The following is a 26333-nucleotide window of genomic DNA, read 5'->3' on the forward strand; positions in this document are numbered from 1 at the left end:
CCGTCTATATATGTCTATGGGTAACCAGGTATTCTTACAAACCGATTCATTTATTTTGAACATATAGGGTAGAAAAGTGTCATAAGCAATGACCATGAAACTTTATTTACATTACTGAGCTTTCTTCAATGCATCGCCTCCCAAAATCTTGCGCCTTTGAATGAACATGTGGGAGTATAGCTGTGGGAAGACTGTAACACAATAGAAAGTGAAAGTAATTTCTAAGTAAAATACGCAGTGATCAAAATGATAGCTATAGGCTAAAACTTACGGGGTATATACATTAACATAATAACTATTAGTATATAATAGTAACTAAACGTGAAATTCCATGCATTGGGAAGTAAATAGCTCCAGGCTTCTGGATGAGATTTCGCATAATTCACAGCAGCGTATATACACATCAGCTCTCCAGTTACTCCGATCGGATACAGTCCAATAAATAATGTATATCTGTAGAAATCCAAGGGTCACGAAATGAGATTCCAATGCGCCGCCTTATAATACATACCTTAACCACGTAAGCAAATATGGAGTGTAATCAATGAGATTCATAAAGTAATACGAGTATCTGATTATCTCAGTTATTGACCATGCCGCCAGTGCCAGCGGAAGGCCAAGAGATGACGCGGCATAATTATCTGGCGTTGCCAATAGCACGCCCGTCACAACTATAACTCTGCTTAAGACCTGGAAAGTTGTCAGCGCAGGATTCGACTTAACTAAGCCGATCGCTGCGTGCACTACCTATGAAAAGATTCGCGCATTATTCTTCTTCTTTTGCATAAATTAGACTGGAAGTGTAACACTTACCTCCAAAAAGGCAGCGTGTTGGAAAATAATAACCGGCCACTTAACGCTGTGCCATAAATTGGCCACTGACTTCGTAGGGAAATCGTGTTGCGAAAATATAAAAAATATGTAGCACCAGCTGCAACAACATTTGATCCTTCAAGCTTTCGCCGCGAAACGTTTTCGTGCAATTTATTGTTTTAAGATTCTGTGTTCTTGCGAAACATACGAAAAGCCACGATTGCAAGATGAATTTCGAAGATCGGGCTTTCTTCGATGTAGTTGCACTATACTCACCCGAGAACTTGCACGAGATTGTAAGTCTTCAGATAAAGCACGCCCACGGAGCTGGACTTCTTCGATTTCATATTTCTGTTGGTTAATTCGGCTTATTTTGCGAAACGATAACGGTAAGCAATTATAGGCTTGACGACAAGCTTTTTGAATCCATCGCCTAACACACGTACTACGTTGAAACTGACGAAATCATATGCGGCTGGCTATATGTACTTTCTACAGGGGCGTAGTAATTGCCCACTGAGCCACGCCGATGTATATGTTGTTTACTCAGCTTTTTAATATTCAATTGATATTGCTCGAGACGTCAATAATGTATGTACCTCATTACTTTCGTGAGCAAGCAGCTCAACTCCTTCTACTTTCAATTGAAAATTAATTTTTAGGAAGGCAAATGTTAGTTAATTTGCCGATGTGTACAACATAATATGTAAATTTTTGAATGACGTGTTTAAACACGGGTGACATTGCCTTGAACTTTACTGTTGACTCGTTCTTCGAGTTATTTTTGCTCAATGAGATTAAAAAAACACAAAGTGTACATTAATTTGCATATTAATATGTAAGCTTGCTTGAGAATTATTAAGAAATCACAGTGGAAAGTTTATGTGACTTTATTTCATTTCCTTGTTTTATAAACCGGTTCAAACGTCTAAGAGTTCTTGTTAAGAATTCGTGTTAACACCTCGACTTTTTCTTTTAATCGGCGTATGCATTTAAAGCAGTTGAAATGTTTCTTATCGTAGATATTATGATATATTCAAGACTGGTGGTATATTTCAGCTATTTCGATTAATTTTATGCGAACTTTTTTCATCTGCACTACGTCCCTGATTTTCACGATCAAAGTTCAACATTCCCCGACTATCCTTTACAGGAAATGAATGCGTTTGATGCTTTATATTCGCTCAGCAGTTTTTTTAATTAAACTTCGATCCGTTTAAAATTTATAATTGCATCAAACGATTAGTTATTTAAAAAAATTAATTTTAGGAACGAGATTTAGAATTTCACTTTGGTTACTAAGCTGCAATTACTGTAACTATCATCGCTTTGAACGATTTCAGATGTTCAAATTCGAAAAAAAATAATTAATCTTTGACTTTATTTGAATTCTTTCGTGAAAATACTTATGAAAAACAATTGCCATATGTTAAATGATTGAGAATCGATTTTTCCAAGTGAAATTGCGATCGCGCCAAATCGATAAATCGAAAAGATTTATGATCGAGATTTTATATTGAATCAAATTTTTGATAAAACAATCTCAACAGTCCGTATCTTGTGATAACTACGAGATCTAACCGGGTTGGTAACTAAATACACGATATTTTCGTCTAATTTCTTATTTTCGTCTTTCTTTCACACAGATTCGCGAAGCTTTCGATAACCTGCTGATATTTTTATCTTATTTATCAATGGCTGTAGCTGTTGATTTAGTATTTCTCGGTTTATCGTACATGATAAACAGCAGTTGAATATTTTACAGTTGCCTGCACATGTCTAAAACCATGAAGATTCAGTGGACAAACGTTCAGAGGCTCCTCGGGAAAGCTAGAAAGCTGAATTTGTTAAGCGATCGCCAATCCAGCAGTGGCTGCAATTCTTTTCTCTATGCGCCTGACGTAGAAGCAGCAAAAAGGAATGGGCTACCACTTGTTGCTTTGGAATCCACGATCATCACTCATGGGATGCCCTATCCCACTAATTTAGAAACAGCTATCAAGGTCGAAAATGCTGTTAGAACAAAAGTAATTGCCTTTAACTTTCACGCCTTTGAACGTTCCATATAGCTGTTTCAGCTTTTACAAACTTGTAGCATTGTACGAGTCCTGTCGCATTAGATATTTGTACCTCATTCTAGGGCGCTGTACCTGCTACTATAGGAATCTTAGACGGTCAGATACATATCGGTCTAAACCGAGAGCAATTGGAAGCCTTGGCTAGGTCTGATTCCAGAAAAACCATTAAGTGCTCACGCAGAGACATATCGACGATTGTCTCTGAAAAGCTGAACGGAGGAACCACCGTTAGCGCGACTATGTTACTAGCGAACATCTCGGGTATCCCTATAATGGCAACAGGAGGTATCGGTGGCGTTCATCGTGGAGCGGAATCCACTTTCGACATCAGTGCTGATTTAATGGAACTTGGGCGTACTCCCATAGCTGTTGTCTGCTCAGGTGTTAAATCTATTTTAGATATTGAGAAAACATTAGAATACCTAGTTAGTATGCCCATTTACGTAATAAGAGATTTTATTATGAAAAACGTTTCATAGCAGCTTGTGTTCCCTTGTAGGAGACTCAAGGAGTTCCCGTTATAAAAATTGGCGAGACGAATTATTTTCCTGCCTTCTATTGCACGGAAACGTTCCGGAAAATAAAAGTGCCGCGCAAAGTTTCCAATTCAAAGAAAGCGGCGATGATTCTGAAAGCTCAGAGGGATTTAGGCCTTCAAACAGGATTGCTATTCGCCATTCCCATTCCCGAAAAGCATGCGTTAGACCCGAAGGAGATGGACTCAGCCATATGCAAAGCGTTAGAAAACGCGAAGTCCAAAGGCATAACTGGGAAAGATGTAACTCCGTTTTTGTTAGAGGAATTAAACAGAATCACGCGTGGCCAGTCCCTCCAAGCCAGTAAGTATAAACGGATGTGTAAACAAACCCGAGGAATGCGAAAATAAGCAGGTGTATTCTTTATCTTTGCAGACATAGCGCTGATCGAAAATAACGCGAACGTGGCAGCAGAAATCGCCGTGAATCTTGCCGAAAGAAATGAAAGTTATTCCAGCAACACTGCAGCCAAGTGCTTTCTCACGCCAGAACGGAATCCGGTATATAAGTTCAAATGAAACAGAAGTATATAAACACCTGCTAAAAAAAAAATATTACTCCCTTCTATTTTAATCGTGCGATTCGTTTGACGCAGGTCGTGATCGGCGGAGCTATAATGGACACCACGTTGCAAGTGAAGGAGTTCGAGATAAGAGTGAGTGAAATCTCAAGTCAGGATTATACTAAATAACCAATTTTCCTTGTATTCATACCTCGGAGGAGTTATAGAACGTTTAACAGTATTTACATACAATTACGACCACATAGGTTTTATGTACATTTAAGAATTATTGAATAACACGAACTCATAGTATAGTATGGGGAAGAGTGGCGTGACAATCATAACAGTACGAGAAATGTAAAAACATGAACGAAGCGCAAGCTGAGAATTTAGCACCGCCCTTGATCCTCGCGGGACATTGAAATTAAGAACGTAAGCGAGGAACGTGTGAAAAGGAAGGGGAAGTCTAATCGAATACAATTCCTAAGCCCTTCTATCGAGAGAATGCACTCCTAGGAGTTCACCTAAGGAGACTCGAGGCTAAGAGTGTCCCGTCGCGCACGGCAATAATGTTTTTAAAACAATCGAACGCGTCTTCATCGTTACACACTGTTTCCCATACTTGGCTACGGTAGTCCTATAGAATTTACCATGTACGAAACGACGTTACGCACCGTATCTAACCATTTACAGTTTACAGATACAGTAAGGTTGGGTCTTTTTTTTTCTTTTTAAGCAGGCACTATTCAAAGCTCCCTCTCTTTCGTCCTCTTCGACGTACATACGGTGTTACGCTTAAATATCGATCAGTCGCAAATCGCTGCACATCTGGACCTTTAAAGCCATTCTCGTTTCACGGGATCGTATAATGGTCGGGATTATCGGCCGAGTAAGAACATAGAGATACGAACTTTCCCTCCATTCGCTTGAAAGTATTACGCCGCGAGGGTTGTAACTTTAATAGGATCGAAATCATAGAACGAGTCCGAAAGGGGGAAAGAAAGAGAACTGTATACGTGTCGTTCCATTCAGGCGAAAGTTAACAGGATAGGCTTACTCTAATGAAAGGTAGCGTGTACAGATCTTCGCTTCGTTGGGCGGCTCGCGGTAACACAGTAGTTGCCTTCTAAAACGATCGGTTAAAAATCAGTTTACGCTATCTGTCCATTATAAATACATGTATATATATATATCCGTTATATACATTTAGTGGCAGAGGCTGTATGTCTGCGAGGTGTAAGCTTTCGTATTATCATGTTAGCTTAGTACATTCAACGATATACCCTCGATGGCCTGATTAAGAAAGAACCCCTTGACTAAGAACGCGCAACTCCTCGACGCCGAGAACTTTTTCTTTCTTCCTTTGTGGTGTCTTGCTTGAAGTCAGGGCCCGATCTAGGGGGCGGCAAAATTGATTGAAAGGGAAAATTAAATTCAATAAAAAAGTAAAATTGTTTGAATTTAGTATGAAACTTATAAATTGTTTATAATTCACCCATATAATTATTAATTTTGTTATAAAACAAAAGGCTTCTGTTATTCAACAAATTCTTACAAACAATGTCACTGTCAGAAATGATATTTCAAAATAATTATTTATGATTAAATATAAAGCTAGAGCGGAGAAGCTAGATCGGTCCCTGCTTGAACTAGAAAATGAAAAGAGGGAGACGCTGGCGTTCGATAGAACATCCCCGCTAAATGGCCACGGGTGTCGGCGGAACGTGCCCCGCTCTCTCCGCGGACAGTTTCTATCGGTGATCTACGCGTTAGACGCACGATTGCTAATGATACCCTGTTGTCCAGACTGATATAATATTACGAGAAAGACAAAAGGTGAAATCAGCCCGCAGACTGCTCCTCCAATGGCCGCCTTTCGTTACGCCTACGGGGTTGGCTAATGGAGCAAAATGAAAATGTCACTGTATTCGAAACTCGAGGATGAGGGGGGATGGGCTTTTCGGCTTTTTCTTAAGCAGACGATCGATGCTTAATATATGCTCTACCATACACCGTTATATATACAGTCTACTAATACACGTGTACATCCATTATCTTTGCGTTCGTAAACGTGTATAATCCTATAGATCCGTATAATCCTAGCTAGGAAGCCAATGTTTACCTCTTCAGTATCGTTAGTTTTCATACCGGCTTGCAGCACTTAAAAATCAATACAGACTACTCGCGCTGCGCGTCGCTCGTTCATATAAAAAGAACTTTAGGAATTTCGTGTGCTCGTCACCTATGGCGTAGGGAAGGCCCCTCTCTCTCCGTCGTGCTCCTCGTATCGTGTTACGTGTGTATATACCCAAGTCGAAAAACCTGATTTTCGCGGTTCCGTGTCGCGTGCAGGATCGGTTTGGCAACAGTAACTTGCCACGGTCTACCATAGATGTCGCCCAGCCCCATGGAAATTAACATACGCATCTATGTATCAAACAAACCAGGAGAGCACGCTCGCGTGACAACAAGCGATTAACCTTTGGTACAGCACTATAACCGTTCGTGCGCTAAACAGTTTGGTCGCGAGCAGCTCGACTCCTGTCGAGAATAACGGCGAGCAGAAGGCGGGACGCCATTTGCTAATTGTCCGCAAATATTTGCAGAGCTCGCTACTGTCGCTGGAGTGACAACGATAGCCTCGGGCCCTCGGTAGACCGTGGCAGGCTGTTCGGGTGATCCGCGTAGAAATCAGTATGCAACGTCAGCTCGCCCCTTAGGAAACTTACCGCTAGAAATAAATCTACAAAAGTAATCGATTCCGCCGACTGTGCGAGGACGGAGAGACGTGCGAGGAATACGCGTAGAAAGAGGATCTAAAAGATCTCGAAGTCGCTGAAAGCCTCCTGCTTCCCTTTGTGCACCTTCGACGCGCTCCATTCGCTATTTCTAAATTCCCCTCGCCTTGCTTCTTCCAGGCTTGTTTCGCTGGCTGCTCGTCTCCGCCGCCAAAAGGGTGCCCGTTCTCATCAGCACCTCCTGCATTCTCTGCGCTCATACGACATCGCAGGGAGAGCACGCGTAGAGGAACAAGAGCACTCTCGATCGCCAGTCTGTCGCGCTAAAAATCATCGGGATCCGAGTAATAATCTCGGGCCGCGGAGCGTGGAACACGGAAGTCCATAAAGTAACGTTCTACCCTGATCCATCCTCGGCTCGAGACACGAAGGTTTCGCTTATTATTAATGGCCCGGCTATAAGTAAATCTCTATTCGAGCTGAATATTTCAAGCCCGCAGTTCAATCGTGTACTGTCCCTGCGCTCCATGCAACATTGACACGTGTTCTCGCGGTGGCGCGCGCGCGCGCGCGCGTGTGCCTTTAGAAACCGCCGGTCTGCGGGTCTACCCTTTAAAAAAGAACCAATGCTACCCTTAGTATTTGTATATATTTTGATTTGGTCGTCCGTCGCGGTGTTTCACGTGTGTGCTTGGTCTTGGTTCGTTCACCGCCTAAACGTTTTTCCGTCGCCGCAGTCTTTCGCGGTGCTCGAATCTCGGGACAGAATGGCCCGTCTCTGCGATATAAATACCCCCGCAGTATTCGCGCTAATTGAATCCTGGCCCGTTATCCGCCGTTCCCGAGTAGATTACATCTACCGTTCCATCTACCTGACGCTAACGAGGCGTCTGTCAATTAGACTCCCCCCACTAAAAATACCCGGCCGAATTAAGTCTGTCTGAGCGGGCGAGTTCACCTCCGGGCGAGTTCACGGAATCGGGGGGCGGATCTCGGGCATTTTCTAATTGTAAGGGGCGATCGAGATAGGACGATGTATATCGCAGAGCCACCCGGAATATCCGCGCGGGCCGATACAGCCCCTAATTCGAGCGAGCATCTATGGCGAACAAAAGGGAGCCTGACGCAGTCTACCTAGGCGCACAATGCGTGTAATTATAATCGAAATTGCGCGGTGGTTTAGGAAATCAATACACGCGATATCCCTTAAAGTAAATTCGATGGAGAAAGCACGAGTACTCTGTATCCAGCCTTCAGGGAGCCGGGCAAACGGGCGAACTGCTGCGTCCCCGACCGCATCCTCGCGATCCTCGAATCGATTATATCCCCGCTCTGTCTAACGCCTCGGAAACCGTCGTCCGCGATCGATCTTTCCCTTAGGAAAATACGACGACGTCCCTTCCGTCGAAAAGAGAGAGTGCATACGATTCTCCTTTTTTCTTTTCTAGCATTCCTCAGGAACAGTTCTGCTGGGGGTGGTGTAGGGGTGTAGATAGAAAAATATTAACGGCGTCAGTTCTCAGCAGTCTGCTACCGGGCTCAGCAAGGGGTTCCTGTTCCACGGGTGTCCTGTTTCTCTTTTTCGAATGGAACGCTTACGAAGGGGGTGTATGCGTGTGCGTACGGTATGCACGCGTATAGCGGTGTGCGCGATTTAAGTCGAAACGAGTGGCGGATGGCGAATTTCGTTGAACGGGAAGGGGGTGGCGTTTTGAAAATTATAGAGAGGAAGGAGTCCGCCTCGACGATTAATTCTATTAGAGCTTCACACGAATTATGTACTTGTTAGCTTGAAGGGCTGTTTGTTGAATACCGTGGGGTCCGGGGTTGCCACCTTTTTTTACAGGGAAATATCATAAATTTGCCTCTCATGGAGTATAAAGAAAGTGCGCTCGAGGAAACTAAAAGTAGATTTTAATCTTATTAGCTTTTATTTCTTAACATATTTTCGCTTTTAGCATTACAAAGCAACTTTCTGTCATTTTTAAATAACCCAGTGGCATTATTCGATGAATATTCATGTTAAAATATATAAATAATTCGTTCTTTATTAAATTAAGAGGGCTTCACTCATCCCGCCACTTCACATTCATGACGGAGAAAATTCTCTCGGCAAATGCCAAAGTGGCAGGGACAGAAGAGAAGAGATTACTTTGAGATGATCATGGTAATGTCAGTAATCGTGAAATAAAGTAGTAACGTGAGATACTTTTTTTTAAAGTACGGGTGGCAACCCTAGGTCCGAACCGTCGCGATTCGGGCGATCGAACGCGAACCTCCCTTCGGATTCGAGGGACATGGGTGCGGTGACGCACCGCGATCGCGGGCACAGAGAAATGAATAACTGCTGAACGGTATCCTCGATTCGCTTCTTCTCGGCTACGCTATCGTTTCTTTGTTTACTACAAGCGCGATATATTGTCTCTTCGAGTGGTACGCTTCCGAATGTCTCGATTGAAAAATTGTTCTGCTCCATCGGTTTCTCTTCCCCATCGTTTGTACACTAGGATCTAATTATTGTATTCTCGCTCGCGCTTCCAGCACCATGGAATTATAAAAAGTCCCGTTCCTGGCTCTCTCCCCTCGTTGGCTCGCGAGCGACGCTGGGTGTTCGACTGTTTCTCTTGTAAAAGAGAGCGGCACCAGGTGCAAAATTGGTGGGGGTAACAGACCCGGTATCTTTCGCGAAGTGTACGCCTCAAATTACGAATCACTGTATTCCTTAAAAAAGATAACGACGCTATTACCGCATCAATCGCCCTCGAAGAAAGGTGCAGGCTACCGATAACGCGAACACCAGTTGTACACGGTGTCCCACGGAACTGGGTCGGGCTGTGTCCATCGAAACGATTCAACTTCTTTAAACGAGCCTCCGCGACGTAACGATCGATTCACATATACACCCATGCTGAGAGGCAATAGCGCTACTTAGCAGACCTATCTCTCGAAATATCTCTCGAGCCCATTCAACGCCCATCGCTACAGAAACCTTCGAGTCCCGTACAGTACACAACGTTAACCAGAAACCCTCTCTAAATCTTCCGAAATTGAAAATTATTTGAAAGACCCAGCTAGCCCAGTTCCTCGGCGCACCCTGCCCCATGGTCGCCCGGACAGAACCCGAGGGGCGGCTCGTCTCCCGCTCTCCCCCCGAAAAAGATAAGCCCCTCCGTGGTTGTCGCGACTGTACACGCGAGTAATCTTACTTATATACGGTGATCTCGGCGGACCGGTTGCTCCTGTAGAGGAAACGGTTCGAGGTGTTTCGCCACCACTTCCATAGTCAGGTGCGCCTGCTCTGGCCGCCGGCGGTTATCCCCGCGGCCGGGCTGCCGCCGTTCGACAGCAACAATCTCCTGTTGAACTCCCTCATCTCGTAGTTGTTGTTGCCGTTGCTCTTCTCGCGGGCGTTGCAGTTGTGATTGGCGGACGTGGGGGTGGTTTCCTCGAGGATCAGGGCGCAGTGGCTGTTCGTGTCGCTGTCCGCCCCGCCGTCCTGCAGGTTGTTCGCCAGGAGAGGGTGCCTTCCGGCGTTGCACTCGTCCGTTTGCAGCAGCAACGAGGCGTTTCCTGAAACGGTAGCCTCCGGTTACTCCGGCGGGCCAGGGGGTGATGGAACGACCGCGCGGGACCGTCCTCTGCTCCATTTGCTTTGGGGGTGTTAAGCTTTCAGGGTGGACTTTTATGGGGGACACTTAGCGGAGGGGTTGAACGGCGTTAGGGTCATTGATTTGCTCGAGATACTGTGTGGGGACAGAGTTTGGATTTTATTGGAATGAATCTTTATTCCAATAATCTTCGAATGAAAATTTCCAATAAAGAATTATTCCTCGGTCTCGAGTAACTTCGTTTTACTCGCAATTATTACTGCAACTGCTACTGATTTTCACGAGGAAGTCTGATTCGCAGTTTGCAAGGATTTAAAATCGATAGCACGCGATGAAACGTAGCCCCTTATCAAGCTGCTCCCTTATCTCTAGCGTTCGTCCGTTTTTTCGGATCTGTCGATCGCACGCGCTCGCTTTGAACAACGAGTTCGCGAGTGATCCGCGACGATAACGGTGCCTCAGCTGTGGAATCTCCAACAGATGGATCAAGCGTAACCGTAGATAAGAGGTGGGAACGGTCGTGGGAACCTCTCGCGGAACTTATCAGGACGATGCCGAGGGTAGATAGCCGCTGGAAATATGCACGTCACCGTTGCTCGCGGGCCAAGGTGTCGCTGAAGGGTGGATTAAGTATTCCTGTGGCCGTTTGGGGCGAGGTAGGCGTCACCTTCGCGTGCCATTAATTTCCAGGCAAACACTCGGCTAAACATAAACAGGTATCCACTCCTTCGTCCGCCTACCAACACCTTCCTACCCCCAAATCAACTATCTATGCACGAACGCTGCTATTCTCGGAGCGCCCTTTGAAAAATTCACCGCCCCGATTGCTCACACCGCGAGCCGTCTCATAAATCATTCCATTCGCAGCTCGTCGGATGCTACGAAAATCCTGGCGGAAAGGTGGACGCTCTCTCCGCCGCGGATCGTCAACTCGAAGCTCCCCGGCACACCTGCGAGCACAATTACTCCCTCGCGGAGGAACTTGGGTCCAAAGTTGGTCGCTGCCACGACCGGGGAACAGGATACAGATTAAACTCGCTAACGATCCGCGAGGACTCCGCGCCGAGATCCAAATACAACAACGAGCGCGGCTCGCCTGTGAAAGGGAACAAGCCCGCGACCCAGCCGCTCTTCCCTGCTCACCCGGGGCAATCATTCATTTTTACGAGCGTGGCGTCTCCTCTTTATTCGCCGATAAACAGCGCGATATCTCAACCGCGAAGGGGGCCAGGCGAATAATTACCAGCTTTTGGGAACGAGGCCGACCCGCCGCGGTCGATAAAGCCAGATTATTACTCGTCCTGTCTTCCGGGGGACGCAACCACGTGATACCGGGCGAATCGGGACCTCAGCCGGTGACTCGAGAGTGTGACGACCGAGGGAAGAGTTGCAAAATTTGCTAAGCGCCACGATGCGAACAGAGAAGTTTAGAAACAATTGATTCTCACGGAGCAACGACAATTAATTGATTATTACTAATTTCCTCGCTCCGCCAAAATGCGCGACGGCCTTTAGACTTTGGACGCGGCTCCTTATTAGAGAATTCACGGCTGTCGCCGGAGAGCATGGCCTTTTGGCTCGGGCTCGGCGTAGGACGCACGCCGGACTTCGAATGGAGTTGAAATTCGTTATCGTTGGTGTAATTACGGGCGCGGGGCAGCTGAATAGTTATTATCCGCGGGCATGCAACGTCCTAGTTGCCCGCAGTCGAATTAGAGCCGCGCGTTGCTCCAACTACTAGGCTCCGCTTTCAACGTGGAATTACGAGTTCGCTCGTAAAACGGCATCACGTGTTCCCACTTCCGTTCATTCGTCCGTAATTCCTGCGGCAGCTTCGAGTCCCCGATTCTCTCTGTGCCTCCGCATGTTAAAGCGTCTTATTTCACCGGTGAGCTTATTTTTCTTCATGGGGATCGCGTGACGGTGGCATAATCGATGCGATCTCATAACAGGCGTTATTTCTCTCGTCAAAGGGAAACGATTCAAAGTTTCTCGAGTAATTTGACACTGCGGCGCGGAAGCTACGGTCAAGTGGCACGATCCTTTCTTCTCCATTCTAAATTTTTCGAAGAATCCTCATTGGAAGAACAAACATTTTTTTTATGTAAAAATAACGCGGTGATTCCAAATGGCGCAAGTGTTTCGAAGCTCCCTCCTCGACGATTCTACTGGAGATTTTTTTTTGAGGCCCCTGCTCCAAATTCTCTTTGACAATTACTAGCTGGTAGGTTCTCACTGTTCAGGCGAGGAGGCTACCGCGACGGACGAGAAAAAGAACGTGGACGACCCTAATAAACGTGCATCAGGCGATGCCCACATCTTCCTGCCCTTCCCAGGAAACAAGACCATTGTCAGTTCAAGCTACGCGAATTCCTTATAAAAAAGAAACACCGAACGCAGTCCTTCCCCTACCAAGTCTCTCCAGAAAGCCATTTCGCGTCTCTATGTTACCCCAGCTCCTCTAGGGTGCACTTCGTTTAGCCGCGAGCGGCAACGAATTGGGCTAGCGGCGGGATATTGAAGATATCCCCAGGACCTGGAATGGCATCCTAGGTGGGCGTGGAGTAGCAGAGTCACTTGACCGGTGACCTCTTCCTTTCTCTCCAGTGGAAGGAATGCCCTTTTCGACTCGTCTACCACATTACTCATCAAGATTACTAGACGAGCGTAAAGCCAGCAATGGATCTTGAGCTATCAGACATTGATCCAAACCTTAGGCAGCCTACGTCACAGTTACGATAACCCCGTGACATCAGTGTGGAAACATCGAAGCAATGTCCCCCACATGGGCAGCCGTATTTTAACAACTACCGAGTTATTATTGTTCCCAACCGAATACCCTTTAGAATACAGAGGAATGTAAAAAATAGCAAAGGGAGAATAATACGGTCCGAGGAACTCGTACTCTAAACGCACCTACGCAATGGATTACGGAGTTGTAGATTACCCACGGTACCCACCAGAAGGAGTGACGATGTTGGACAGGGTGGTGCGTCGAACGACGCTCCCGTTGTTGATCGCCTCGGGCATCACCTGCGAGAACGGGGGTTGAACGAGGGTGGTCGCCGGCGGGGGTGGCTCGCGCAGCAGCCGTATCTTCTGTATCATCTCCCTTATCTCGTAGCGGAGGATCCCAAGGAAACAGAGCTTGGCGAACGCGATCACGCAGAAGCCCAGCACGAACAGCAGATCCGCGGTCTTCCGCAGCCATCGCATCAGGGACTCCTCGCATCCCCTCGCGTACGGTTGCTGGCAGGTGTCGGTGACGTTGACGCTGGGCCCGCAGCAGGTCTGGGGCCAACGGCCCCCGAAGTCCCTGGGCCCCGTCACGCCGCAGCAATTGAACTCCTTCTGCAGACGGTCCCACTGCTCGCTGAACCGCAGATCCTTCCCGTATTCCATCTGCGTCGCAAATAGATCACTATAAATACGCGGTCGTGGAACCGGGAAGACCCGCTATCGCCCCGAAACGCTATCGATTCGGGGATGAGCGCCGTTTCGCTCGTTCATCTAAATTTACGCCAACCCCAGCCGCGCGAAAACAAAAAGAAAAGAAAAACAGGGGGTATTTATAGGACGTCCTGTTCCCACCAAAATCGCTCCACCTCCAATTAATAAAAGCTAGTGAGTTTCAGTTCGAATCAACGATGTGGTCAATACTCTATTGTATTTCTGGGTTCTCGTGAGGAGCTAAATTTCGCGAGGAACTTTCGCGGGTTCCCCGTCGATTATGCGATCGACCTAGATAAGAAGGTGGTTAAGAATAATGACTGCAGACGCGGTTCGGAGCCGGCGGGTCTGTTTGCAATCTTCCTGACACTGATTTTTCGTTCGGATGGTAACGAGGGTGGGCAGCAAACTGGATCAACGTCTCTTAATTCAGACCTCCCCGGGTTATCCCCGATATTCGCAAATCCTAAGCTCGCACCAGTCGATGCAGCGTATTCCAAGCTGCGTTCGTACATAAATTGGTCTTCGGTTCAAGTGTCACGGGGTAGATAATCAGAGAAACGTGCTGCAGGGTGGCAAAGGTCTTCCGAGTAGTTGCAGTGAAATTTCAAACTGCCCTTAGAATTCTCAGTGGAACCCTTCCGCAACCCTTATCAACAGCGACGCCGTTACTACCCCTGAATCCTAATGCGACTCGTGGATGGAGACACGTGCACCACGCGCGAGAATGTATCTACTCGTTTGCATAGCCCGGTGCAAACGGTAGATAAGGACGTTTCAGTGGAAAGATAACGCGCGCTGTACGTCAACCGTGGGGGGGTTGATAAAAATTTCATGCCATTCAGGCTCGTCATAGTTGCTTAAGTTGGCGCTTCCGCTCGATAGCGAGCTAACAGCCTCGATTAAAACTTTCAATCCGCAGTTAAGGATTCACTGAACGATCTCCATCGTTCGGGGGTTGATAGCACTCGATTCTATCCCGCGGTACCATTAATTGCTCACCAATGATTGATCGACCCCGCCGGGGCCAAAAATCAGAGAATCAGTCTCGATTCGTTAACGCGGAATACATCTCGACAGACTTGTTCCATCCGTCGATCGTCGGCTGCATAATCCATTTATCTTTCCATCGAAAGATCCGCACGAATTCCTGGGGCCGTCTCCCAGTATTCTTGCCACTGCGCGATCAACGCCATGGCTCCTCTTCGCCAAGGTATTAATGTCAAGCGTCCAAGGTAGGGAAGTCTAAAGTCACCAGGAAATACGTAAATATCCGCGTGCACGTTTATATATAGACCGTATGCTGGCTATGGTATGAATATTATTCATATTGCAGCCCGAGCTATAGTTGCTCGAGCTGGGTCAGCCAACCACAACTTCGCGATCTCGCTGAAAGTACCACTAAACCGTCCTCGGAATCCGAGACACGCGTGAATCTATTCTTGAGGCGATCTTTCTCCAGATCCCGGCGCACTATTTATCATAGAGCTCGGTTGATTTCAAACACCCCCTGGCCCGTCTCGCTAGCTTGATCCAGCGTTTCATCCAAGCTGATCGGCCAGCGATTTCCCAGAGGCCACAGCTAACGCTATATCCCGCCCCTCGGAATTACACAGGCAGATTAAATCGATTTTTTGACCGCCGACGTATCTCTAGATTTTTTATGTTTATCGATCGAACGCTACGAATAGTATTTCGCGGCGCGACGGAAATAAAGCGGTATGTAATCGAACGAAGGCGGCACATGCCGCCGAGATGGATTTCATCGGTGCCTGGATCTTGGCCGGTCAAGCTCATTTACCATTCGCCCGTTGTTCGGCTCGAAGAAGGGCGGCTGCCCTCCCCGACTCGCGAGCCCCTGTCCTTTTCGCTGGTCGATACTCTATCGAGTGTTACGCGGTGATAAGAGGGGCCGCGCCTCCGCGATTCTCCGTCACGGGAACACTGATTTCTCACCTCTTCTTGCGTCCCCGGTCCGTCTTTTATTCGCGGAGCCTCGAAGGAGGAACGAGGCCTTTTTAGCTCGCAACGGCTGGAAAAGTCTATCGGGGTTCGTGGCTCGTTGCTTGTTAGACGGAGGGGGCACGCGGGAGCATAGGTTCGCGTGGATTGATGGAGCTCGAAGGTGCTCGAGTTGGCTCGGCTCCGCTCGAGTGGATTTATTCCGCCATAAGACGGCGGAATGCATCGCGCGGCAGTTGATCGCGATATTAGCGTACCGTGCATTGCCAAAACGAGCCACTTATATCGCACTTTAACGACAGCCGTTCCCCTCGACGACGAATAATGGCTTCTTCGCAGTCGTCGAGCGGGGAATCCTCGGCGCGCGTGTAGTATTCGTGGAGAGCCGGAAATCTGGCTTTTCCTGGCGCGACGGGGCTGAAGAAGGGACCCTCTTCGAACGTCGCGGAGGGAAATGTAAATCTTCGCCGTATCTGTGCCCGCCGAGACCCTGAGCAAATTTCTACCCCACCGGGGTCTTAACCAGGCTTGTCCTTCGGACAACGAGCCGATGCTTATCGCGGGCCGGCGTATATCATTCTCACCGAATTATGGTCAGGGGCAACGGCCGTAGAAAATCTGTTTAAGGCGTGTCTGCGATTGATCCGACGCGGCGATTGCCTCCGAAAGCAAGGATACTCCACTCCCTCGCCCTGGATTATGGTTTACGGGTTTGTCCTAATACTTTGGGAGCAAGTGTCCACGGAGGCTTGACTCTCTGCGCCCTGGTATCTCGGAGTGGTGGCGTTTTATTGTCGATGGGAGATTGGTGTTTCTTTTCGTACGATCGGCTGTTAATGGCGGGCTAAAGTCTGTTTAACTACTTGGAATCTTTGGGAAACTTCGAATGCTATACGAAGTCATTGGTGAATTATGGTAATTGGTGGTGAAATCGGTTTGCAGTTGGGGTATTCGGTTTGCTTGATAAACTCCTCGTCGACGAATTTAATATTCCAAATGGCCGCCGCCTACGGGTCGACCTTTGCCACGTGCAACATTCGAAATTGAACTCGTCAAGCTTAATATTCTAAATAGCTACTACCTACGTGCTGACCAAACGCAGTACACAAAATTCCATGCAGTTCAGGAGGGGTCTTTGACCTTTTCTGTACCGCGACCCCATTCACGGGTGAAACAAACACCGATTTCCAATATCCCCCCGCCTAGAAGTAAGTTCATGGGACACAAATTAACACATTCCGGGACACGTGCGACACCATATTCGTCGCAATTGAAATTGAGCCATTTGATGGGAAAAGGGCACGTACGCCCAAATGTCATTTCAAGAAAGTCGATTTTAAAGTTCTCATTGTCGATCGCGCTACGTAACAAAACAGCATCTAGCTAACTTAACGCGAGAGAAGTAATGTCCTTGGTATATTAGATATATAACATATGCAGTTAGCAAAAAAAGTATTTGGACATTTTTAAAATCGCATAACTTTTTTATAATTGGTACAAACGACAGGAGTTTTTTTTTGGGAGAAGCTAGAAGGATTAGTTTGCTAAGTGACGTGTTTCGTAGTTTTTTCATAGAAAAAAAATACTGAAGGTCGTCTTTTAAACTTTTTTTTGTGAGCCTGTAATGAAAATGCAAAAATCCTGTTTATGGATTGAAGTACCTAAGTTATATACATGCCTAAAATTTCATCAAAAGCGGTGAGCGTTGGTCTGAGCTACAAACGATTAAAGATCGCAGAATAAGGTCGAAAATCGCCGATTTCGTGAATTAACAGGCTCGCAAAAAGAAGTTTAAAAAATGACCTTTACTATTTTTTTGTTATTCCGACTATTTGCATTTTTTTCAAAACTACGAAACACGTTACTTAGCAAACTAAACCTTCTAGCTTCTCAAACAGAACTCATGTCGTTTGGACCAATTCTAAAAAAGTTGTGCGATTTTAAAAAGTGTCTGAATACTTCTTTTACTAACTACACTTGAGTCGATTTAAACGATTTAAGGAGGTACATGTACCTATGTGCCCTTTTTTCCATGAAATGCCTCAATTAGGAAAGATATAACAGAACCACTACCTTTCGTAATTCATCATCGCAATCTACGTTTCTCGTCACTTTTTATAGACCTCCGAACAGGGCTTGAAAACTGTTATAATATCGATTTCGGTTCTCCAAACGGTTATGAAGAACCTTTATTCTGAATAACTGTTACGAAGAACCGAAATTTCCAACTATTATCTGTTTCAGTTACGGTTCCTATTTCCTTCCTCATATCGGTTCCATAATCGTTATTTTTTCGGTTCTATATCGGTTCCGAAACGGTTCTAGAATCAATTTTTGTATCGACTTTTCCCTGATTCACATCATTAATTATTGTAGCTGCAGATTACTGTATATGTGCATATTCTTTACAAAATCCTTATAGAAAAAGAAGAAACATTTATACGTATCATATATAATAAAGCGTTGAAATAAATAAATCAGCCACATATTTCTTACATACACACACACTATATCATTCAGAATAGGAAGTTAAAAGTTTCTCCTATTTCTATAATGATTTTGTAAAAAAGATGAACATCTACAGAATGATATCAATTAGGGAAAAGTCGATATAAGAATTGATCCTGGAACCATTTCGGAAGCGATATAGAACCGAAAAAAATAACGGTTATGGAACTGATATGAAGAGAGAAATAGGAACCGCAACCGAAACAGATAATAGTTGAAAATTTCGGTTCTCCATAACAGTTGTTTGGAATAAAAGTTCTCCACAACCGTTTTAATCAGAACCTTTATATAACAGTTTTGAACAGTTAATTCCTGAACCGTTTCAAGCCCTGCCTCCGAAATATCTAAGTTCCCACCATGCTGCGAAACGCGTTGCTTGCCCCGTTACCCTGAGCTCGCAGCGAACCGAAACGAACCCCTTAAGGATACGAACCTGCAGCCGTTGCCTGAGGGTGGGCCGAAACTCGGCGTGCATCCTCTCGAACCGGAAGACCCAGGCGACCCCGATGATGGCGTCGCCGAAGAGCAGGGCCAGCAGCAGGGCCCAGTAGGCGTTCAGCAGCCTGGCGCTGAGCCTCCTGGCGGCGATGCAGCCGAGCAGCTGGACCAGGCCCAGCTGCGTGGCCAGGGCCAGGTACGCGTAGAGGGCGGTCGGGTCGAAGGCGCGGGGCACGCCGGGCACCACGTAGCGCCGCGGGTCGCCGGTGAACAGGAGGGTTCGCGAGACAGCGGCGGCGAAGCCTAGCGCGCTACCGAGCAGCACCAAGTTACAGGTGTAGATCCAGAGCCGGTAATATTGCATCGCGGCGACGTCCTGGCCAGACACGGGGTGTCCTTGGGACGTCACCGACGCCGCCGCCTCCTCGGCGGCGTACGAGCGACTGCTGTCTCTTCTGTCGTCTCCTTTCACCAGATTCTGGTTGTAGTTGTTGCTGTTGTTGTTATTGTTGTGATTGGCGACGTTGTTGTTGTTGTTGTTGGCGGTGGTGGTCGTGGTGGTGGTGGTGGCGGTGTCCGTCGAGTATCGATGCTGCTGACGGTCGTCGAGGAGGAACAGGTAGGGCGGCTTCGCGCTGCAGTCCTTGTTCGCTGTCTTTTGGCTGTGCGTCGACTGCGGGGTGACTGAACGTTGCAGCAGCATCACCGTCATACTACCGTGCCTCCTCTGGTGCGCGTGTCCTCGTCCTGAAGGATTCCAACCGTCCGGTGTAGAACGTATGAGCGCTGGGGGGGGGTTGTCGAGCCTATGGTAGCTCTGCGGACCCGCAGCGATGGGAACCGGCGAAGGGGTGCAGCGTCACGCGAACCGCCACCTTTTCATCGCAGTCCTTCACGATTCCCTCTGTGTCCGTTTCAGACGCGGCTTCCTCGGAAATCACGGGCAGTTTAGTGGCTCCTGCGGACCACAGACAGAGAGGAGAGTGCGTCAGAGATAGGTTAGCGGTGAACGAGAGTTTCGGTGGATTGTCGGATGATTCGTGGGCGGTAGAATCTGGCGAACGACTCGGAGACTGTGCTGTATGGCTTGATGGATTGATTGGGGGAGAAATGTACTTGGGGACAGTCTGGCCAGGGATTAGATTCGCGACGCGGGGCTAGTGGACTGCGCTATACTGGAAGGGAGCGCCGTGTCTGACCGGGACGGTAAGAATCTACTTCGGCCACTTAGCCGCGGTCCCCGCTCTCAGGGAATTTGATATCTCTTCTCACGAGATACTTTTTTTTCTAACCGGTGTTTCAGAGGAATTGGTATGTACCCTGTTTACTCCGAAGTTAAGTGAAACCGTACAGTTAGTCTGCAGCCTGCTCGATAAAGAGTCCGCCAATCCGTTTCACTCGTGGGTAAACGATCGTAACAGGGGCTAATCGATCGTGCGCTGCAAAGCGGTCTTAGTTGCACGTAACAATGCCAGCGAGCTCGCGCATCGATTGCCAGATCCGTGTCAACGATGTAAAGCAATAAACCTCCCGACGGAGCGATTCATCTCCCCGAGAATATAGGGCAGGTCCGCGACCCCCCATCTGCCGGTAATCGAGTGTCGAAAACGGCCGAAAATATCGGGAGTGGACGAGAGGGTCCGGCTGGAATCGTGCGTCAATAAGACCGTGGCCGAGGCAATAAAGCTCGCCACGTAAAGTCTGCAGACCCGCTGTGCCATTAGCTAGAAGAAGGAATCAATCCTTGGAACCCGATCGAGGAACGATCAAGAACGCGTCCAGCTGGGACAAACAGCCCCGGCGGGGTTGGCGCAGAAGCTCGTTGTAAAAAGCGCCTCGAGGCGCAATAGTCTTGACGCTCGCGAACGACGGATTTTCTTGTTTTTCCAAGCCTAGCCCGGGAGGACTCTCTCGCTCAATTCCGCGAAGGACACGCGGGCGCGTATTATCCGATGCGCGTCGCATAGATAAAGGGGGGAATTATTAGCCTTCATCGTGATAGATCACGTTAAAGCAGCGTACGCCGCGAAACGGGCACGAACCAGCTCGCCTGGCGTGCTCTGCCCGCTAAATTGTATTTCTTTCTGACAGTCGTAGCGTGCAATAGGCGATTCTATTATCGATCCTCCCCGCCGGCTGGTCGCGTGCCCCGTGCTTCCCTTCGCCGAGAGAAACGGAGGTACAGGCGATGGAAAATGCGGAGACTCGAAGCAGCACCCTTTAAAGTGAAACGGCAGAGGCTATGGCGCTGGTCCCCAGGATCTATCGTTTTTCATTTGAATAGCGAAGGGACGAATCAGTTTCGATTTAAACGCGCGTCGGGTATTTTTAGAGGGATTTTTATTACCGTTTCGCGGTGACGGTGTGGGGTGTGATGTTTCGAGCAGTGAAAAATCAAATTACAAATTATTCTACCGAATTATTAGCGGAGGTACACTCGAACGTCGCTATTAAAATTATTCTAACGGAATTGTGACGAAACCCATGAAGCCCTCCAGCCTCCCATAAAAAGTGACGCGCGAGTTATTTTTAGGGAAAATCGGATCGAGTCTCTTATCAGCCTCCTACGTCAAGCCGAGCTCTCCCGGTCTGATTGGAGGCGAAGGGAATGCGAAGAAAGAAAGGAGCGTTACTGTGAATCGCGACGTATTTTTAAAGCGAATGCCCCACGCGTAAATACGAGCACTCCGGGGCGTATGAATAGGGCATTGCCATAATGTGATCGTCGCTCGTATTAATGGGACATTTATAACCGGGTATGACGCGTATAAAGTGACATTTCGAATCCCCCCGTGTTTATGCGCTTTAAGCACACCGGAAGGTAATATTCGCGCTGTATCTACTCTGATCAACCTTCGGTATGGAAATGGGGGAAAGATTTGATCGGGCCTGGTAACGAACGAACGTCCCGCGGCGAACGCCGCGTGTTGACACGCTCGATGAGAATAGTGGGTGTTTCGAAATGTCATCCTGTGAACGTCACCCAGACGCACGGATATCCGATTAGCACGCGTCGCAATGGCAATTAGAGTACTCCTTGCCCCCTATTAATCCTGGCGTTACGCAAGTAAGGAACGCCGATAAACGAGCATACGTTTCATGAACACGCGTCGGCGTCATGTGAAACCGAGCCCGCCGGACGATCCTATCTCCACAGGTGATATCGAGCGAACCTACGGCCGGCTAATTTATTATCCAACGATAAAACGGGCAAATCCGAGTTTACGTTCTCGAGAGGAAGGGAGGGGGTGGTCCCTGCAACGCGTCTCGCGCAGCCTTTCGCGCCATCCCGAGGAGACGTTACTGTTCCTCGTTCGGGCATTATTTAACCACACAGCTCCCTGCAACTTCAGCTTCCCCAACCCCGAAGGCAGGGCATCTCCAACTGCACCCAGCACGCCTCGAGTTCTCAGCGAGCAAATTGCAGAGCGCAAGATTGAGGATCCTCCTCGCGCTCTGTATTCCTGCGAGTTATGAATGCACGCGTCTGTATATTTGCGTGGGAACGTGGCGGAGATACCCCCCGGCATAAATCAGAGGACCGAGATTTTCATCGCGGGTTTCACAACAGTTCTACGCGAACTAGTAGGGCAAGTAGTACAGCACGATACGTAGGCAGACTAGCTAGTAGCGCGACCGCGCGAAAGAGGCGGGAGCGAGAGCTATGGAGAAAGCAGTGCCCCTTTATTCATGGGGAATCATGTAACGTTCACGTCTGCGCAAAGTCTCCTACTTTCGATGAAGCTTGTTTGCGAAAGGAAAGCTTTGTCCCGAGGTAGAGGCAACAGCGCAGCAGAGTGCTGCGTTTCTGGAAATCGCACGGGGCTCACCCCGCGCAGAGTCATGATCGACCAGAGTTATGGTTGAGTTACTGGACACCTCGCGCGCGTCTGAATCAACGGGTCCTCGGGTTCTTGGCACAGCTCGGGGACGCAGGCACGGAGCCATCGGCGTACAGTTGGGAATCACTGCGCCAGAGTTCTCGAGCTCGTGCCGGGATATATGCGCCCGCGGTGCATAGACAAACAGAGAAGGAGTGGTGGACTTGGCACACATGCACGCCGCGTGCTTCGGGGATCGCACATGCACACGTACGTGTGGATCTAAGAAAAGAAGGAGGGTAAACAGCGGGGGCTGAGACAAGGGAAATCTCGTCGTCGATAGCATTTCGCGAGGATCCGACTTGAGCTGGGCCAGGCGCACACGTTGCCAACCGTCCGTGTTGACTACCCGCCGTCTAAAGTGCGCTCTCCGGTGCACAGGAGCGCCGAGTGGTGCATTGTAACGAAACACGGAAGAAAGTTAAGGGCCCATCGATCGTTTAAGCCCTCCGCGCTTGCTCGCGCCGAATACGCCGGGAGAAAACACGGGGGGACAGACTTCGCCCGCGGCTCTTCGTCGGTGGAAAGCCGGACGGTGCCCATGGTCAATGGTTAGGTACGATGAGGATTGCGATACTAGCTTGTCGAGCGTCTTTGACGGGTACTCGTAGATGATATGTTGTCTGCTGGATCTACCAGTCCTGGATGAAGGGATTATATTGAGTAGATACAGGAGGACGCGTATGGTTTGCTAAGGGTATGTTTTCCTATACTCAAATTCAAAGTCGATTTTCTCGAGAATAAAACGGAATATCAAAAAATTTTATTCCTTTTTCTCGACTTATTTACTTGTTATAAGTCGAAAAGGAACAGTAGCTTTTTTTGATATCGCGCTTCATTTTCGAGAAAATCGACTTTGAATCTCTTGACACTGGTGCAGACGCGTATAGGAGAACCGGAGGACTTTAAGATCTCCAGGTATCTCGTACAGTTTCTTGGATTAGCACGTCAAAGATTCAGGACAGCGTGCCGTGTAATTCAGCTTGCACCCTCGAGGATGTCGTTTGACCAATCTAGTGTGCCTACAGTTCGTTATAGATCTGAATCTCTGCAGGGCGAAGGGACTACTAGATAGTGGCCATTGATAGGAACTCGTCCGCGTCTGATAAGCATGCATTCCGCTTCATCCCCCCCGACAAGACGTTCACAGTCAACGTCCTGGTCAACGTCCAGCCGCGTTCCACGCAATGCCGATGGAAAGGCAGTAGAGGATCGATCCCCGCGTCCCTTTTCCTTCCTCCGCCTCTGTTCCCAGAAAAGAATAGCCAGAGAGCAGCCCGCGACGCGGAGGGTGACAGAGGAGGCTGACCTTGTCCAGCGAATTAAACGACATCCATGGATGCCTCCGCGGAGGAGAGACGAGCGTGGTCCTTTTTAATTAAATACCTGTCGTCACCAGGATAGGCGGGGTTGAAAAAGGAGGATCCTGAGGGAGAGGATGAAAAATAAAGGGCAGAGAAGGCCGAGGGAAGAGGGCTGGTGAGAGGAAGCGTTTAATTAGCTATCGGTGCGAATGTTTGTTACCGTTTCGAAGGAGAGTCTCGCTCGTGGGCGAAGGGAGACGCGGAATCGCGAAAGGGGAGGAGGGATGGAGCGAGAAGGGTAAGGAGAAGAGGGAGAAGAGGGGAACGTTATGCAATCCTCCTCCCGACCTTCCTGAAGGAATTTATCGTCGCTTTCCTCCGACTCGCTTTTCTTTCCACGGATTTATTCAGCGGCTTCCCACTGTCACGACCCCGCCTCGATCACCTCGGCCTTCTCGCTTCCAACCGGAGGATACACTGCCAATGGACGACGCTGTGCAACACGGCAGAGAACCTCAGAGCTACCCTCCGCCGCGCGGCAAGATCTGCTCGACGCGAAAGAACGACAAGCGAGTACAGAAATCGGCGACCACTCTAAGCTCCTATCCCCGTCGATGCTTATCCACGGGCACGGAATAATTTCGATAGCGCCCTCGCGCACACGTGACTCCTCACCCCTCGGCGTAGAGTGACCGGGAAAGGAAGAGACAGCGAGGCCTCCCGACGTCCCTTCCGGGCACCCTTTACTGACCTTTAGGCGCGCTGAAGAAGGCTCGAGCGGCACACCGTCAACCTGACGCGCACATAATCGTCATCGTCGGAACAATCACAAGTGTCACGATGCAGCGCGGATAGTCCGGGCGAGCGTACCGTCGCCGAGACGGGGACGAGCGTGGCCGTCGCGTCACGTCTATAACCATCGCCGCGAGCGTCCTCGGGACTGCTGGTGTCCTCGTCGTTCATGCCAGCGGCGTTCCTCTTGCTTCCGTCGTTTGCCCCTGGTGCGCGTCGCGGGCCCGTTCACCACCATGGTCGAGCGAGCTCCGTCCTGTCCATCGTCATCCTCCCCGCGGAGCCTGGCGGTCCGGTGAGCGCGATGGACGCGGCGCCCGTCGTCACGTCCTCGGTCCTCGCGGTTCTCGCGGTGCTCGAGTGGCTGCTGGCGGCCGACTGTTCGCGGGGCCAACAGCCGTATCGCATAGCGGAGCGACGCTGGCCTTTCGCGGTGCCCCGTGTGCCTGTTCAAGGGCTACCTGGTGGCCGGCAGGAGTCGCACGCTCGGACGGGCAAGTTCCCGCGACTGGTTCGGTCCCCGGAACGCGAGGAGGAGGAAGACGCGCGAAATGGGCTCAGCACCGTGGAAGAGACGCGACTGGCATCGGGAAGTGGTTCCTCTCGAGCACGGGGGTGGCTGTCAACAGCGCCCGAGGTAGGCAACCGGACTGATTCGCCGCTGCACGGTGTCGGCGACAGACAGCGCGACCACCGACCAGACAGAGACCGACGGTCGTGCTTCGGGTGCGTTTGACGAGGATAGGCGGACGGGGAGGAGATCGCGAGGGGAGGAAGAGGTGGCGGGGGTGGCCACCGCGGGCTGGATGGCGCGGGAGAAAGGGAGAGAGTGGAAGAGAGGGGGCGGTGGAGAGAGGGAGGAAGGAAGGGGGTAGGGAGAGCTTAGGGTGGTGCAGAGAAAGCTCGAGGGGGTTGAGTGAGAAGGGGAAGGAGACGGGTAGAGTTAACAGCGTCGGGAGCGACGGAGGCGGAATGCGGTGGGGAGGAAAGAGCGAGAAGGATGGGCGACGGACACCAGACGTATGAGAAAATTCGAGGAGCTTGTAGAGGGAGAGGCAGGAAGCTGGTGGTGGGGAGAAAGCTCGGCGAGGGGGTAGGGAAGTGAAAATCTGCGGGAGCAGATTGGGAAGGACAGGAGAGTGGGACGAAAGCGCCAAGTAGAGGAGGAGAATCTTGGTAGAGACGAGGAGACGACGCGTGGGCGAGGAGGACGCCGCGCGTGAGAAGGGAGAAAGCTCCATGAGAGAGAGGGAAAGCGTTCCGGGGAGAATACAGAAAGAGAAAGTTGTATGAAACGAAACGAGGGAAAATGTTATACCAAGAGACGGAGAAGCCGGGATGAGTGGGCGGGGAAGTAATACACGAGCTGGGAGGGGAGGGGGCAAAGAGACGGAAAAGCTGCCCGTGAAAAGATGCGAGAGGCTGACAAGAATAATGTTATGAAAGGCCGAGTGGGAGAGGTAAATCATGCCGTGAGAGAGAAAGCGAAAGTGTACGTGGATACAAAGGACACCTTGAAGAATTGAAATAAAACGAAGGGAAATTACCAGAAACCGGCAGAGTGAAAATAAAACAATTTTAACGATGGGGTGGGGGAGGAAAATAGAACGTGCGACGAGGCAAAGGGATCGAGCGGGAGTACGACGACTTAAAAAAAAAAGAGGAGAGGGATTTGCTGAAAATGAAAGAAAAAAGTAAAGAACGAGAACTCGCGCTACAGGGA

General features: G+C 48.9%; 3 protein-coding genes across 9 annotated transcripts in view; 1 reads left to right on the top strand and 2 right to left on the bottom strand.

The window, feature by feature from the left end:
• The window catches only part of LOC143377459 (uncharacterized), a 36512-nt gene that overhangs the window by 1647 nt on the left and 8532 nt on the right, over positions 1 to 26333 (top strand). The window contains exons 1-6 of one of the 3 annotated variants that reach the window (XM_076828695.1): positions 2018 to 2401; positions 2579 to 2840; positions 2954 to 3316; positions 3391 to 3730; positions 3803 to 3927; positions 4023 to 4082. In XM_076828695.1, the coding sequence (XP_076684810.1) occupies positions 2589 to 2840; positions 2954 to 3316; positions 3391 to 3730; positions 3803 to 3927; positions 4023 to 4082 (1140 nt within the window). In that variant the 5' untranslated portion in view covers positions 2018 to 2401; positions 2579 to 2588. Of the gene's footprint in view, positions 1 to 2017; positions 2402 to 2578; positions 2841 to 2953; positions 3317 to 3390; positions 3731 to 3802; positions 3928 to 4022; positions 4083 to 26333 lie in introns of those variants that run through there. The other 2 variants (XM_076828694.1, XM_076828696.1) reach the window with 2 other exon arrangements.
• Hacd1 (3-hydroxyacyl-CoA dehydratase 1) lies at positions 32 to 1336 on the bottom strand. 2 transcript variants are annotated; one of them, XM_076828726.1, is made up of 5 exons: positions 1090 to 1336; positions 810 to 931; positions 512 to 743; positions 272 to 453; positions 32 to 191 (listed from the first exon to the last, which is right to left on the bottom strand). In XM_076828726.1, the coding sequence occupies exons 1-5, from the start codon at positions 1158 to 1160 to the stop codon at positions 112 to 114; spliced, it is 687 nt and encodes a 228-aa protein (XP_076684841.1). In that variant the 5' UTR covers positions 1161 to 1336; the 3' UTR covers positions 32 to 111. The 2 variants fall into 2 exon arrangements, with proteins under 2 accessions (XP_076684841.1, XP_076684840.1); XM_076828725.1 differs by having other exon boundaries at positions 512 to 747; positions 814 to 931; positions 1090 to 1317.
• Positions 3040 to 25266, bottom strand: LOC143377465 (uncharacterized). Of its 4 annotated transcripts, none has more exons than XR_013087346.1 (5): positions 24570 to 25266; positions 18629 to 19591; positions 13236 to 13677; positions 9874 to 10237; positions 3040 to 3281 (listed from the first exon to the last, which is right to left on the bottom strand). XR_013087346.1 is itself a non-coding variant. In XM_076828707.1 (4 exons), the coding sequence occupies exons 2-4, from the start codon at positions 19343 to 19345 to the stop codon at positions 9951 to 9953; spliced, it is 1446 nt and encodes a 481-aa protein (XP_076684822.1). In that variant the 5' UTR covers positions 19346 to 19591; positions 24570 to 25265; the 3' UTR covers positions 4106 to 9950. The 4 variants fall into 4 exon arrangements, 2 of the variants coding, with proteins under 2 accessions (XP_076684822.1, XP_076684823.1); XR_013087345.1 differs by lacking the exon at positions 3040 to 3281 and adding an exon at positions 4106 to 5324; XM_076828707.1 differs by lacking the exon at positions 3040 to 3281 and having other exon boundaries at positions 4106 to 10237; positions 24570 to 25265.

The sequence above is a fragment of the Andrena cerasifolii genome, chromosome 16 (assembly GCF_050908995.1).
Source record: "Andrena cerasifolii isolate SP2316 chromosome 16, iyAndCera1_principal, whole genome shotgun sequence".
Lineage (NCBI taxonomy): Eukaryota > Metazoa > Arthropoda > Insecta > Hymenoptera > Andrenidae > Andrena > Andrena cerasifolii.

Bases quoted from the DNA above. Each gene is read 5' to 3' on its own strand.
- Hacd1 (XM_076828726.1), bottom strand. From the start codon at position 1,160: ATGAAATCGAAGAAGTCCAGCTCCGTGGGCGTGCTTTATCTGAAGACT. The intron at 932-1,089 runs GTGAGTATAGTG...ATGTTGTTGCAG, and splicing joins AATCTCGTGCAAGTTCTCGG to CTGGTGCTACATATTTTTTA. The intron at 192-271 runs GTAAGTTTTAGC...ATTGTGTTACAG, and splicing joins TATGTTAATGTATATACCCC to TCTTCCCACAGCTATACTCC.
- LOC143377465 (XM_076828707.1), bottom strand. From the start codon at position 19,345: ATGACGGTGATGCTGCTGCAACGTTCAGTCACCCCGCAGTCGACGCAC. The intron at 13,678-18,628 runs GTTCGTATCCTT...TTTGCGACGCAG, and splicing joins CCCTCAGGCAACGGCTGCAG to ATGGAATACGGGAAGGATCT. The intron at 10,238-13,235 runs GTGGGTACCGTG...CTACCGTTTCAG, and splicing joins CAACATCGTCACTCCTTCTG to GAAACGCCTCGTTGCTGCTG.